The 16090-nt window shown below is 49.7% G+C and overlaps 1 protein-coding gene across 1 annotated transcript in view; it reads left to right on the forward strand.

Moving 5' to 3' along the window:
* The first annotated feature begins 3037 nt into the window (after positions 1–3037).
* fbxo28 (F-box protein 28) overlaps positions 3038–16090 on the forward strand; it is a 33253-nt gene continuing 20200 nt past the window's right edge. The window contains exons 1-4 of the mRNA XM_073056235.1: positions 3038–3229; positions 9514–9623; positions 10938–11076; positions 12822–13017. Coding sequence (XP_072912336.1) covers positions 3047–3229; positions 9514–9623; positions 10938–11076; positions 12822–13017 — 628 coding nt within the window. The 5' untranslated portion in view covers positions 3038–3046. The remainder of the gene's footprint in view (positions 3230–9513; positions 9624–10937; positions 11077–12821; positions 13018–16090) is intronic.

Consider the following 16090-nt stretch of genomic DNA (forward strand, 5'->3'; position numbering starts at 1 on the left):
TGTTGGGCACAGGACAGATCTTCACAGAACTTGTGTCCTTAGATCAGTTGGGGGGTACATATGCTCCTGTCTACTTCAGCAATGCTGAGGTCAAGAGGCCCCATCCTGGTCAACGCCAAGGCCGAGAAAGCTCATCGCTGCCTCTACTTCTTCAAAAGGCTGGCAAAAGTTGGGACATCTCCTTTGACTCTCACCAATTGTTATCTGGATGCCTATGAGACTATGAGCTTAGTACGGCAAGCACTCAGTCATTGTAGGGAGTTGTAGACACAGCTCAACAAATTGTAGAAACTATCCTCCCCTGTCTACACTTCCCTCTGCCTCGGTAAAACAGCCAACATAATCAAAGCAAACACAAGGAAATCTGCAGATGCTGGAAATTCAAACAACACACTCAAAATGCTGGTGGAACACAGCAGGCCAGGCAGCAACTATAGGAAGAAGCACTGTCGACGTTTCGGGCCAAGACCCTTTGTGACAAATTCCACCAGCATTTTGTGTGTGTAACATAATCAAAGACCCCTCCCACCCTGGATCTTCTCCTGCACATTGAACAGAAGGTACGAAAGCCTGAAACATGCAACTTCATCCCACTGTGTATGAGAATATGCAATGGTCCCTTAAAATGGGACTCGGCCTCATTGTTGCTTTGCACAATACTGTCAGCCTGCACTCAGGAGCTGTAAAGACTTTATTCTGCGTTCTGTTATTGTTTTCACGTTTACCTCCTCGCCGTACTGATGTGATGAAATGATCTGTAGCTTTAGGGTGCAAAACAAAGTTTTCACCGTACATGTCACACCAACTTTATCTGAAGCAACGTCCCCTCCCAAGTTGAGGAATTAGTCCCTGCTGGGGCTGCCCCCGGTGGAAGGTGGGAGTATGCTGCTGGGTGTCATGGAGTTGTGCAGCAGACACTGGCCATAAGCCTGTCGTGAACCTGTTCTCCTTTGCTACGTATCAGGTCCATGGAGGCCTCTACCTTACACTCCCCCCTGGAGGAGGCACTGTTGGGTATTGTCCCTGCAAGGTGAAGGAGCAGTGGACTCCAGAATTCGCAGCCCACATGGTTGTTCACCAGTGAGTTACAAAGCCGTAATAAGGTTAATTGCGATGTCAAGTGTTCACCATGTTGTATTAGGGAACCACTCCATGTTCTTGTAACAGCAGGATAGAAGCCTGGGGTTCTGTGCTTTCAGGCTTTCCAATAGGAGGGGGGAGGTCAGAACGTTGGCAAGGCAGTGAGAGGTCAGTGGAAGAGAGGCCAGTTTCTGTGGTGGACTGAGGAGTTTGTTGTGGGTCTGTGACTCTCCTACAGAGGAAGGAGGACAGCCCAACGTGCTTGGGAGCTGACGGACTCCTCATGGTTCCATGCCCTCCTGCTGCCTCTCAGGAGCAGTGGCCCTGGTGCCCACTGCGTTTCACTCTTGCCAAACTACTGGAGCTGCTAGAATGTGAAAACAGGATGACCTCGAGGTTGGGACCAGACAGGAGAAGCAGAAACTCCCTTCACACTCACATGTCAATGAGAGACTGAAGCCTTCAGGCCATAGGTCAGCTGCTGGAAGGCGATATTAGCTGGGTGTCAGATTAGGGTCTAGATTGTAGTTTTAGATTTCTTTATATGTACATAACCAAAGAGTGGTTGTAGACGGGTCATATTCTGCATGGAGGTCAGTGACCAGTGGTGTGCCTCAGGGATCTGTTCTGCGATCCCCACTCTTTGTGATTTTTATAAATGACCTGGATAAGGAAGTGGAGTGATGGGTTAGTAAGTTTGCTGATGACACAAAGGTTGAGAGTGTTGTGGATAGTGTGGAGGGCTGTCAGAGGTTACAACGGGACATTGATAGGATTGAAAACTGAGCTGAGAAGTGGCAGATGGAGTTCAACCCAGATAAGTGTGAGGTGGTTCATTTTAGTAGGTCAAATATGATGGCAGAATATAGTATTAATGGTAAGACTCTTGGCAGTTTGGAGAATCAGAGGGATCTTGGGGTCTGAGTCCATAGGACACGCAAAGCTGCTGCGCAGGTTGGCTCTGTGGTTAAGAAGGCATATCATGCATTGGCCTTCATCAATCATGGGACTGAGTTTAGGAGCCGAGAGGTAACGTTGCAGCTATTTTGTACCTTGGTCAGACCCTACTTGGAGTACTGTGCTCAATTCTGGATGCCTCACTGCAGGAAGTATGTGGAGACCATAGAAAGGGTACAGAGATTTACAGGGATGTTGCCTGGATTAGGGAACATGCCTGATGAGAATAGGCTGAGTGAACTTGGCCTTTTTTCCTTGCAGCAGCAGAGGGTGAGATGTGACCTGATAAAGGTGTATAAGATGATGAGAGGCATTGATCGTGTGGATAATCAGAGGCTTTTTCCTAGGGCTGAAATGGCTAGCACGAGAGGGCATAGTTTTAGGGTGCTTGGAAGTAGGTACAGAGGAGATGTCAGGGTAAGTATTTTTACTCAAAGAGTGGTGAGTGCGTGGAATGGGCTGCTGCTGGAGTTGGATACAATAGTGTCTTTAAAGAGACTCCTGGATAGGTGCATGGAGTTTAGAAAAATACAGGGGTATGGGTAACCCCAGGTAATTTCTAAAGTAAGTTCATGTTCGGCACAGCATTGTGGGCTGAAGGGCCTGTATTGTGCTGTAGGTTTTCTATGTTTCTATAATCCTCCCCCACTATCCCTTTCCTCATCCCTCCCCACATTACCCTTGCCCCTCCATCCTCCCCACTGTCCCTTCCCTCACCCCTCCCCTCAACACTCCACACATCCTTCCCTTCCCTCCCCTCATTACCCTTGTCCTCACCCTCCCCTACACCCTTCCCTTACTTACCCGCCCTTCTCCCCTCCTATCCCTTCCCTCCCCTCTCCGCCTTTAACCATTCGCCTCCGCCTCCCGTCGGGCAGGCTGCGTGATGACGCCGGGAAACGGCGGATGGACTCCGAGGCGGGGCGAGCTCGAGCGCAGTGATGTCACGTCCGGGGCGGGCCGAGCGTTAGTAGCAAGTATGTCACGTCCGGCGGGGCGGCTTTGGGAGATGGCGGCTGAACGAGCGGGAGGTAGTGGTACCGGGCTTGGGGAGGGAGCGGCCGATTCGGGGCCCGGCGCCGGCGGCACTGACCAGCTGCACCAGGACAACCCGTTGCTTAATCTTCCCATCGTCGCCATCGACTCCATCCTCGGGCTGATGGCTTATGACGAGATCAGCGGTCTGCGGCTGGTGAGGGAGCGCGGGGTCGGGGTCGGGGTTGGGGTTGGGGAGAGGGACGTGGATCCTCGGCCTGAGGTGGGGACATCCCGGGTCGTGGGCTCTCTGTCTGACTGTGTGAAGGCTGGTTGTGCGGATCTTCTTGGTCGGTGTCTGGGGTCGCTGTCAGCGCCTTCACCTCCTACTTCACCCCCTCTCCCCCTTTACCCCCTTACTCCCGCTCCTCATCCTCACTCCGTGGTCTTGGGGTTACCGCACTGACCGGTGCTAGGTGGGACACTGAACCGGGGGCCTTTCCGATTCTAATGCCAAGATCGGCTTTTTTTTAAAAAAAAGTCAGATTGTCTGAAGTTAAATAATGCTGCTACCTGATGGATTTAAGTTCCCGTCCGGGCCTCTGCGTCACTGCCCCAGTAACGTAAGAACTCCACCATCCACATAGTGCTGTGAGTTGCGTGTGGTCAGCTTCAGGATGGTTGATGGGAGGTTGGTCTGGTCTGGGGCAGTGTTGGGAGGTTCTCTGCCCCAGGGCAAAGGGTGTGCTTTGGGGTGATGGTCAGTTTAATAGCATCCTTAGCTGAATGGGATAACATACCATTTCTTTGTGGTAATGGAAATAAACTTGTCTCCACTGGTGTCACAACCCAGGGGTGTTAGATTTGAGGTGTGGTTATATACACGTAGCAGGAAGAAGACCATTTGACCTGTTGACTTGTACTCGCTCAAATAGACAATAGACAGTAGGTGCAGGAGTAGGCCATTCGGCCCTTCTAGCCAGCACCGCCATTTACTGTGATCATGGCTGATCATACACAATCAGTACCCCGTTCCTGCCCTCTCCCCATATCCCTTGACCCCGCTATCTATAAGAGCTCTATCTAACTCTCTCTTGAATGCATCCAGAGACTTGGCCTCCACTGCCTTCTGGGGCAGAGCATTCCACATATCCACCACTCTGGGTGAAAAAGTTTTTCCGCATCTCTGTTCTAAATGGCCTACCCCTTATTCTTAAACTGTGGCCTCTAGTTCTGGACTCACCCATCAGCGGGAACATGCTTCCTGCCTCCAGCGTGTCCAATCCCTTAATAATCTTATATGTTTCAATCAGATCCCCTCTCATCCTTCTAAATTCCAGTGTATACAAGCCCAGTCGCTCCAATCTTTCAACATATGACAGTCCCGCCATTCCGGGAATTAACCTTGTGAACCTACGCTGCACTCCCTCAATAGCAAGAATATCCTTCCTCAAATTTGGAGACCAAAACTGCACACAATACTCCAGGTGGGGTCTCACCAGGGCCCTGTACAGCTGCAGAAGGACCTCTTTACTCCTATACTCAATTCCTCTTGTTATAAAGGCCAGCATGCCATTAGCTTTCTTCACTGCCTGCTGTACCTGCATGCTTGCTTTCATTGACTGATGTACAAGAACAACATAGATCTCGTTGTACTTCCCCTTTTCCTAACTTGACTCCATTTAGATAGTAATCTGCCTTCCTGTTCTTGCCACCAAAGTGGATAACCTCACATTTATCCACATTAAACTGCATCTGCCATACATTTGCCCACTCACCCAACCTGTCCAAGTCACCCTGCATTCTCATAACATCCTCCTGACATTTCACACTGCCACCCAGCTTTGTGTCATGGGCAAATTTGCTAATGTTACTTTTAATCCCTTCATCTAAATCATTAATGTATATTGTAACAGCTGCGGTCCCAGCACTGAACCTTGCGGTACCCCACTGGTCACAGCCTGCCATTCCGAAAGGGACCCATTAATCGCTACTCTTTGTTTCCTGCCAGCCAGCCAATTTTCAATCCATGTCAGTACTTTGCCCCCAATACCATGTGCCCTAATTTTGCCCACTAATCTCCTATGTGGGACTTTATCAAAAGCTTTCTGGAAGTCCAGGTACACTGTATCCACTGGCTCTCCCTTGTCCATTTTCATAGTTACATCCTCAAAAAACTCCAGAAGATTAGTCAAGCATGATTTTCCCTTCATGCTGACTCGGACTGATCCTTCTACTGCTATCCAAATGTGTCGTAATTTCCTCTTTTATAATTGACTCCAGCATCTTTCCCACCACTGACGTCAGGCTAACCGGTCTATAATTCCCTGTTTTCTCTCTCCCTCCTTTCTTGAAAAGTGGGACAACGTTAACCACCCTCCAATCAGCAGGAACTGTTCCTGAATCTATAGAACATAATCAGCAGGAACTGTTCCTGAATCTATAGAACATTATAATGTTCAAAGATGCAATCCTGCTCATTCAGATCTTTTCCCGCTGCTTTTGAATCTGTTCTCACTGGCAGAGTAAAATAAATCTTCGCTGATCCTTCTCAGCACCTTTCTGTGTCATCTTGTACGTAGACAACTTCTCTGCTTTTAGTTGTCGTGATTTTAAAGTGGTAACTGGTTAATTGTTGTCACAAGTGAAGGTTTGTGTTTTGTGTACTGATTATTACATCAGTGTATCGAGGTTGTACGAGGGGAAGGTAATAACAGAATGAAGTGTTGCAGTAACCGAGAGAATGCTGTGCAGGCAGGTAATGGGTCGTAATGAGGTAGTTTGTGGGCTCAAGACCCTAAGAGGTCCGTGTATCTTTCTGTCTAATCATTGGTACCGGGAACAGGCATGTCTAGCAAGACACTTTGATGCTCAGTGATGTTATCAAGTTCCCACTGTCCTGGGGCACCGTTAACCAACCGCAAGTGTAAGAGACCTGATATACTTTGCCTGAATTTATGACACCCCAAAGCACAAGTAAAGTGTGATGGAATACTTCAGGTTTTGAGTTTATATTTATAGATATACATACCCAGGATATAAATGGTGTGGAATTTATCTGTTTACAGCAGCAGCACAGAGTATTACAACAAAAGTTAATGCAGACTTTTGTAATGGAGACTAACATAAAAGATGCACAAGTTAGATAACAACATTAAGCTTATAAACACAAAGTTAGTGAAGGTTGAACAGACAAGTAACAAGGTACGGTTAGGGTTTTTAAAGTTCAAGCATTTGATGAAGCTTCAGGCTGCTGTACCTCCCGTCTGATGACAGCGTCAAGAAGAGGACGAGGCCCAGATGGGGAGGATGTTGCCTTCCTGAGACAGTGCCTCTCGAGGAGACCCTGCATATTGAGGAGAGTTGGGCACTGGTTTGGAGGCATGCATCTCCAAGGACAGGAGTAGCCACTCCTCAAATTTGTCCTGCTGAAAATGATCTTGGCAGAGTTTAAACCCTACCTGTACCAGCTCCCCCACCCCACCTTTAATTCTCTGATTTTTTTCAAGTATTTGCCTGTCTCCATCTTAAACATTTATAGTGATCTAACCTTCATCTCCTTTGGGGATAGAATTCCAGGGATCTGCTCCCACCTTAGTTTGGCTCCTTATATGGTGGTTATATCCACTTCTTTGTGACTCTCCTGTTAGTTGAAAACACTTTGACATTTGCCCTGTCAGATCCCTTTAGGATCTTGTATGTTTCTGTGGAATCATCCTACCACAATGTCATTTTTTTTAGGTTAGGGGAGCAATCTCACTAACACCCAATACAATTGTAACAAAACATCCCTATTTTTAAACTCCAATCCCTTGGCAGTGAAGGCCAAGTTGCTTTTTGCATTCCTGCCTGCTAACTTTGTGTGACTTGTGTACGAGAACAAAAAGATCTCTCTTAATTTTGCTTGTGTGCAGTCTTGCTTCACTTAAATTCTAATCCCCTTTCCATTCCCGAGATTTCACCCTTGCCCACATTTCCCAGATTTTCACCCATCACTCTGTATCCCATTGCACAGTAACAGTGTCCCCATCACAAATTGCCCTTTCATCAGTTGTTGTTGGTGAAAGTCTTAGATTTTGTCATTGATGTAAAAAACTAAGGCCCCAACTACACCAGTTACATCACTCCAGCGTCCCAGCGTGAAGCATTTTGTGTTCGATGTGACAATTCCAAAAAATCTCTACACCATCCAGGATTGACTGATAGCCAGGCTAACCGTTCCTTCCCTCGTTCACCGGTGTGGGATGCCTGCACTGTACAGGTTCATAGCTCCTGACAGCTAGATAGGTTAGTAAAGTCAGTGTCTGGCAGGCGTGCCATCATCACTTAGGACAACGAATACGGTAGTTGGATCTTCATGTTATACCCGCACAAGTCATTGGTAAGACAGTGTGCAGTTCAGGTCACCAAACTAGAGGAAATATGTCATTTTAGCTGGAAAGGGTGCAGGAAAGATTCACAGGGACGTTACTGGGACTACACAGCTGGAGTTAAAAAGAGAGGCTGAGACTTTTTTCCTCTGAAATGCAGGAAGCTGAGGGGTGACTATAGAAATATATATAGAATCATGAGGAGCAAAGACAAGGTAGATGGTCACAGTTATTTTCCCAGGAGTTTAAAAGGGCATAGGTGTAAGGTGAAAGGGAAGGGATTTAGAAAGGACCCAAGGGCAAACATTTTTATACAGAGGATAGCTTGTATATGGAACGAGTTGCCAGAGGAAGCTGCAGAAGTGGATCAAAACAATGTTTAGAAGACGTTTAGGCAGGTACGTGGATAGAAACAAAATTAGAGGGTTGTAAGCCAAATGGGACTAGCTCAGATCAGTGTACTACAATCACTCTGACAGGGTCAGATTTATTATCATTGACTTGAGATTATGTGAAATTGTTGTTTTGCAGCGGCAGAGATATAAAACTACTGTAAATTACAGAAGTAAGTAAATAGCTTTAAAAATTCCAAAGGTGGTGTTCATGGATCTTTCAGAAATCTGTTGGAGCAGAAGAAGCTGTTTCTGAATCTCTGTGTGGGTCCTGATGGTAGTGATGAGAAGCGAGCTTGTCCCAGGTGGGAAGGGTCTCCAGTGAAGGATGCTGCCTTCTTAAGGTGCCACCTCCTGCAGGTGTCCTCAATGGTGGGCAAATTTGTTCCTGTGATGGAGCTGAGAGTCTATGACCCTCTGTAATTCAGTGCAGTGGATCTCTGTACCAGGCAGTGATGTAACCCGTCAGAATCCTCTCCACTCTACATATAATTTAAGTTTTTGGGAAACGTACTGAATTTCTTCAAACTTCCAATGAAGTGGAGCAACTGGGGTGACGCCCAGGAGCTTGAGGCTGCGCACTTTACAGCACGGACCCTCAATGAGGATTGGTGTGTGTTCTCCTGCAGGCTGCAATCAATCCCGTGGCCTTACTGATGTAGAGTGCAAAGTGGTTGTGGTAACACCAATCTGTCTCACTCCTGAGGTTCTGTACTGTAGTTGGATGAATCACAGATGGCAATGAGTCAGCCTACTGGAGCGATTCAGGACGCCTCGTCAAGTGCCACTGCAAAGCCAGCCTCTCGCTTAGTGTCAGCAAAGCGAATCTCCGCCAGTCTGCATTGGGGGATTGATGGGTATTAGCATACAGGACAACCTGCACATTCACAATTACACCGAAAGTGTGTCAGCATCTCTCTCAGTAAGCTAAGGAGGTTCAGCTTGTTATCGCGTTCTGGTGAGGCAGTTCAAAAGTGCAAGAATGTACGCTGCAGAGAGGAGTGGACTCAGACAACATACCCTTCCCCTCCATCTCATGAGGTACTGCCTCAAGACAGCAACAAGTATCATCGGAAATTTCCAGGCTCTTCGTCCTTCTCATAGCTGCTGTCAGATGGGAGATAGCCTGAAGTCCCACACCACCAGATTCAGAAAGAGTTACTTCTTCAACCAACTATCAGAACTCTCAGCAACACTGGGACCAAACTTTTTCTTTAGTTCCCATTGTGGTCTTGTAGCAAATTGTTTATTTTCCTTGTGAAGGCTGCTTAGATAATGCTGAATCCTTCTACAAGTCAGGTTTTCATTGCACCTGTGCACTTGTTCATATGACAGTAAACTTGGCTTTGACTTTGTCATCAGCAAATATTTAGATGCCATTTGAACTCTGCTTAGCCACACGGGCATGAGTGTAGAGAGAGTAAGCAGTGGGCTAAGCACACACCCTTGAGGTGCACCAGTGTTGCTTGTCAGTGAGGAGGAGATGTTATTACTGATGGCACCTCCCAAACCCATGGATTCTATCCCAGCAAGGCAGCTTCCTCTCCAATTCATGTTTTGGAAATGTGTCACAGTCATTCACAGAATCTGACACCTGGAACTCCCTCCCCAACAGTGGGAGCCCCTTCAGGACACCTGTGAAATGCTGCTGACGCTATTTAACGAATGGATGCTGTGTGGTGTCTCTGTTGTCAATGCTGCTGGTGTGTGGTGTCTCTGTGACTCTGTTCTCGCCCCAGGTATGCAAGCGGATGGACGCAATCTGCCAGCGTCTGCTGAACCAGGGCTTCCTGAAGGTCGAGAGGTATCACAGCCTGTGTCAGAAACAGGTCAAAGCCCAGCTTCCACGGTGAGTATGCTACCCGTCGAGCTCAGTCGTGGTCGGGTTTGTCTCTGAGTATCAGCACCTGATCGGGCAGAGCTCCCTGTGATCTGTGTACAGACCGGGGGGTGGGGGGGTGCGTTGTCGTGTGACCTGGGCAGAAGCAGGGTTGTTACAGGGACTGTGGGGCTAATTGGTGCCTGTGATGGTGACCAGAGGAAGTGATAATGCTTATGAAAGAATATATCATTGAATTGGCCAATTATGCTGGAAATGAATTTTGGGTCAGTCTATTCTATGGGTTCTCCAGGGATTGATGGTTGGAGGGTTGCTGCCTGATCTGACCCAAGGGAAGCCGGTTCTTCTACCTGGCCTGTGTAGTTTTACACAATGCAATTAAATCTCTTTGTACCAAAACAAACAGGCACAGCCCACACAGTGTCCATTACATTGCTGGCAGTGGAAACACCATGTTGACCGTGCCTCCTTGTGGAGTGTGCTGAGAACTCGGCACAGCATCCAGTAAAGATGGAACTGCTGTTTCATAGAATTCCCCTGTGAGCTCTGACATCTAGTCAGCAGCCTTGGCCAACAGAGCAGTGACTCTACTCCCTTCATAGTCTTGTCTTCACAGATCTCTGTTCATTAGCCGTGCTTCTCCTGTGCCAATCTATTTTCTGACACTGGTAGGCCTGGGACTAGCATCACTGGGTAAATTCCCCACTTGTCCTCTGAGTGGTCCCACAGGGTCTTCTGCACCAGGCCACGGCTGCTGTTCACCGTCTCTGCTGTATCTCTGACAACAGAACAGTCCCAAAGGCCAGAACCTTCCAGTGTGAGGAGAATTGGGAATTCCAAATATTTTGTGTTGCTTCGTAAATGATGATTCTCCATGACCTTCTTTGTAAGTATGGAGAGCATTGCATTTGTGGTGGGACAGTGACATTTTGATTTTGAAAGGTAATTATAAAGTTGAAAATTCGACATGATGTGCACCCAGCTGGTGTTTGAGTTAGGACACTGCCCTTTGGAGAGGGTGTTTCTTCAGGAATAGTGTATACCAGAGGATAACGTAAGAAGTGAGAATCTACAGGAGGGTAATGCTTTTTCCGCAAAATTCAGAGACGAGGGGAAGTTTATTCTGAAGATTTAAGTATTAGACTCCAGGGGGTATGAAGAGGTGGGCGGCGTGCAAGGCTGGTCACAATAAGGTTACACTGGACTCCTTTGTCACCTGTTTGTAGCTGTAATGGGGTAGATGAGGGGAAGTCTTGTTACCAGCTGGAACAGGGGAGTGTGCAGTCCTTGGGCACAAGAAGAGTTAATTCTCTCTCCTTCCAGTCGGGAATCGGAGCGCAGGAACCACTCGCTGGCACGCCATGCGGACATCTTGGCAGCGGTGGAGACCAGGCTCTCCCTCCTCAACATGACCTTCATGAAATATGTCGACACCAATCTCTGCTGCTTCATTCCAGGCAAGGTGTGTGAGAGGGGAGGGCAGCAGTGCAGTTCCCACGTCTGTTGTGTCCCGTTACCATTCCTGGTGCTAAGACACCCCAGTATCTGACAGCAGAGCATCTTTGACATCTGCCTTCCTCCACGTGAATCTCCCTGATGGATTCCCCACTGAATCTGTCCGTTGTTCTTGCTCACACTGGTATGTGAGTGACAAATGGAATGAGGAATGGTGTGGGGTGGTGGAGAGGAATAAATGCTATTGGTGGTCCTTTGTTATTGATATTGGATCATTGTGGTCATCTGTACCGAGATGCAGGGAAAATCTTTGCGTGCTATCACAACAGATCATTCTGTGTTGAAGTAGATTATAAAGGGACACAGAGTGCGGAATAAAGAGCTCCAGAGAAAGGGATAGTGTGCTGTAGATAGACAAGGTGCAAGGGGTCACGATGAGCGAGATTTGAGACCAAAATTTCAGTTCTCCCACAGTCCTAGTCAGCACAGAGAAGGAGGTTTTGGTGAATCGAGGGTTAGGCTGGTTCTCCATGGGGAAGTGATGTGGAAACAACAGTACTGAGTTGTTGAGTCAGGGCAAATGGAGGGGAGGGCAAACCAGGGGTTGGAAACCCTTAAACTGCGGAATGGTGACTTGGGGCCAACTGTGGGAATGGGGCGGTCAGAAGGGAACAATGTGCAACGAAGGACATGGTTTTGGGAAAAGGGTTTGCGGTACTGTGCTGGCACTGACAATGGGCTGAATGGCCTGTGATCATAAATCACTAAATCAGTTTGCAGCAAATGAAATCAGTCACACGTCTTGGTGTCTTGTGGGAGCATGTTATTTCTCTGATATAGTGAGTTTTACTCTTTACCTAGCCTGTACTCCATCTGACATGGAGTGTGTGATTGGACAGTGTAGGGGGAGCTTCACTCTCTGTCTGGCACAGGGAGTGTGTGATTGGACAGTGCAGGGGGAGCTTCACTCTCTGTCTGGCACAGGGAGTGTGTGATTGGACAGTGCAGGGGGAGCTTCACTCTCTGTCTGGCACAGGGAGTGTGTGATTGGACAGTGCAGGGGGAGCTTCACTCTCTGTCTGGCACAGGGAGTGTGTGATTGGACAGTGTAGGGGGAGCTTCACTCTCTGTCTGGCACAGGGAGTGTGTGATTGGACAGTGCAGGGGGAGCTTCACTCTCTGTCTGGCACAGGGAGTGTGTGATTGGACAGTGCAGGGGGAGCTTCACTCTCTGTCTGGCACAGGGAGTGTGTGATTGGACAGTGCAGGGGGAGCTTCACTCTCTGTCTGGCACAGGGAGTGTGTGATTGGACAGTGCAGGGGGAGCTTCACTCTCTGTCTGGCACAGGGAGTGTGTGATTGGACAGTGCAGGGGGGGCTTCACTCTCTGTCTGGCACATGGAGTGTGTGATTGGACAGTGCAGGGGGGGGCTTCACTCTCTGTCTGGCACAGGGAGTGTGTGATTGGACAGTGCAGGGGGAGCTTCACTCTCTGTCTGGCACAGGGAGTGTGTGATTGGACAGTGCAGGGGGGGCTTCACTCTCTGTCTGGCACAGGGAGTGTGTGATTGGACAGTGCAGGGGGGGCTTCACTCTCTGTCTGGCACAGGGAGTGTGTGATTAGACAGTGCAGGGGGAGCTTCACAGGGAGTTTGTGATGATGTGTTTGGGGCTTTTGGTCAGTGCTGGAGTTTGTGTTCCTGCTGCTTTCTTCCTGTGTTACCCACGCCTGTCGTGTTGCAATCTATGCAGGTGATAGATGAGATTTACCGGGTTCTGAGGTACGTGAATTCCACCCGGTCCCCACAGCGAGCCCACGAAGTTCTGCAGGAACTGCGCGACATCTCCTCCATGGCTATGGAATACTTTGATGAAAAAATCGTCCCCATCCTGAAGAAGAAACTGAGTAATTCAGACATGTCGGGTCGCCTGCTGGGAGTGGCACCAGGTATGGGCATGAGAGATACAGTCGTGTACAATAACACAGGTGCCGATGCCTGTAGAGCTGTGCATCTGTGTGAGTGGGCAGGGGGGCATGTGTTGCCAGTCTACTGATGGGGGGGGCGGGGGCTGGAAGAAGTAAGGTGACTGGGGAGATGGCTGGGGCTTAGGGGGAGAGGAGTCCGGTACTGAATCAGGTGTAGGGTGTGAGGTGGAAACTAGGAGGTAGATAGTGGCCAATGAACCTTTGGGATGTGAGAGGAAGCAAGAGCACCAGGAGGAACCATGTGTAGAGGAGCGTGCAAACTCTGCCCAGACAGCATTGGAGACCAGGATGGAAGCTCCTTTGCAGTGGGGCTTGACCTTGGTCTGTGAGCAGTTTTGGACCCTGTACCTAAGGAGGGACGTGCTGGCCCTGCAGAGAGTCTAGAAGAGAATCGGGGTGAGTTTCTTTTCGCTGACATAGATGGTGTGATTTTTTTTTTGCTTTGCAGTAGTAATACAGTGCAAAGGCACAAAGTCACTGTCAGTTACAAAGTACACAGTGAAATAACGGTTGTGTTCATGGGCCATTCGGAATCTGATTGCGGGGTAGGGGTTGGTAGGAAGTTGCATTTAGGTCTTCAGGCTCCTGTACAAACTCGTTGATGGTAGTAATGAGAAGAGGACGTGTCCCAGGAGGGGAGGATGCTCAGTGATGTCCTCGATGCTGAGGAGGGTTGTGCCTGTGTTGGAGTCTGCAATCCCTTGCATTGTGTGCATTGAACCCTCCTCTCTGGGCTGCGAAGGGGGTTTATGAGAATGATCCCAAAGCTTCAGTATACGAGGAGCGTTTGCTGTCTCTGGGCTGGACCTGATGGAGTTGGAGTTCAGAATGGCCAGGTTCAGTGAGGGGGCAGGCAGGAATCTTATTGAAACCAAACGGATATGGAAAAGCCTGGATAGAATTGATGTGGAGATTATATTGTAGCGGTGTGCTACACGCAGCGCTGAAATAACGACGTGTAGTCGGTGAGCTGCAGTTGCAAAAGAGGTTTATTCAAACTTCGCGGTCTCGCTTTAAAGCCTTCCTGTTCCCACCCTCCCCGGGCGGGAATGCTGTAGGGGGCGCGTATTCACAGTCCTGTCCTGCATGCGGGCTTTTCCCCTTGCTGGTGAAGCAGGCTTGGCGCCCTCTTTGGGACCGGCCTCAATGCCAGCGCGTGCCATTTTGTGAGCCGATTCGAGTGCGCTGGGAAGTGGGTCACCACATACCCCCCCCAGAACCGGCGATACACCCCCCAATGTCCTCAGTCTGGGTCGGACTCTGTTTGGGAGGTCTGCCTCTGCGCTGCGGTGCCTGAATCTCGACCGGCTGCGCCAAGTCCACATAGGTCACTGTGAAAACCTCCTCTTTCCCCCCAGTGTCCAGCACGAATGTGGACCCGTTGTTTTTGATCACTGTAAACAGCCCCTCATAGGGCCACTGTAGCAGTGCCCGATGTCTGCCCCGTCGTACAAAAACAAACTTACAGTTTTTCAGGTCTTTGGGTACGCAGGTCAGGTTCTGCCCATGCTGTGAAGTGGGTATGAGGGCCAGGTTACCGAGCCTCTCACGTAGTCTGTCCAGGACTGCTGCGGGTTCTTCCTCTTGCTCCCTTGGGGCTGGTATGAACTCTCATGGGACAATCGGGTGCACCGTACACCAACTCGGCCGACGAGGTGTACAGATCCTCTTTGGGTGCTTTGCGGATTCCGGGCAGGACCCAGGGAAGCTTGTCCACCCAGTTAGGCCCCTTGAGGCAGGCCATGAGAGCCAACTTCAGGTGACAGTGGAAACGCTCCACTAGTCCGTTCGAAAGGCTGGCCATAGCTGACCACAGGCTGGAGGTGAACTGGGTGCCTCTGTCGGAGGTAATGTGGGCCGGTACACCAAAGCGAGATACCCAGGTTGCAATCAGTGCTCGGGCGCAGGATTCGGAGGTGGTGTCGGTGAGCAGGACCGCCTCTGGCCATCTTGTGAACCGGTCCACGATAGTCAGGAGGTGCCGCGCTCCTCGCGACACTGGCAGGGGCCTCACGATATCCACATGAATGTGGTCGAAACGCCAGTGGGTGGGGTGGAATTGCTGCGGCAGTGCTTTGGTGTGCCTCTGCACCTTGGCTGTTTGGCAGTGCATGCACGTTTTGGCCCATTCACTGACCTGCTTGTGGAGTCCGTGCCAAATGAACCTGTTGGAGACCATCCGGACGGTTGACCTGATGGAGAGGTGGACTAAGTTGTGAATGGAGTTGAAAACGCGCCGCCGCCAGGCTGCCAGGACAACGGGGCGGGGTTGGCCGGTGGTGACGTCACAGAGTAGGGTCCTCTCACCTGGGCCTACGGGGAGGTCCTGGAGCTGCAAACCGGAGACTGCAGTTCTGTAACTAGAGATCTCCTCATCTGCCTGCTATGCCTCCGACTGCGCTTCATAGTCTACCCCCGGGACAGGGCTTGGATGTTAGGTCTGGAGAGAGCGTACGCCACGACATTGTCCTTTCTCGAGACATGCCGGACATCCGTTGTGTATTCGGAGATGTAGGACAGATGTCGCTGCTGGCGGGTCGACCAGGGGTCGGATGCTTTCGTGAACGCAAAGGTAAGAGGTTTGTGGTCCGTGAACGCGGTGAAGGGCCTACCTTCTAAGAAGTACCTGAAATGCCGGATTGCCAGGTATAGCGCCAACAGTTCCTGGTCGAAAACACTGTATTTGAGCTCGGGTGGTCGTAGGTGTTTGCTGAAAAAGGCCAGGGGTTGCCAGTGACCCTCGATGAGTTGTTCCAGCACCCCACCGACTGCCGTGTTAGATGCGTCCACTGTGAGGGCGGTAGGGACGTCCGTTCTGGGGTGCACTAGCATCGCGGCGTTTGCCAAGGCTTCTTTGGTTTTAATAAAAGCGGCGGCAGACTCCTCGTCCCAGGTAATGTCCTTGCCCTTACCCGACATCAGGGCGAACAGGGGGCACATGATTCGGGCTGCTGAAGGGAGGAAGCGGTGGTAGAAATTCACCATACCCCACAAATTCCTGAAGGCCTTTGATTGTGTTGGGTTGGGGGAAATG

Source organism: Hemitrygon akajei, chromosome 9, assembly GCF_048418815.1.
Source record: "Hemitrygon akajei chromosome 9, sHemAka1.3, whole genome shotgun sequence".
Lineage (NCBI taxonomy): Eukaryota > Metazoa > Chordata > Chondrichthyes > Myliobatiformes > Dasyatidae > Hemitrygon > Hemitrygon akajei.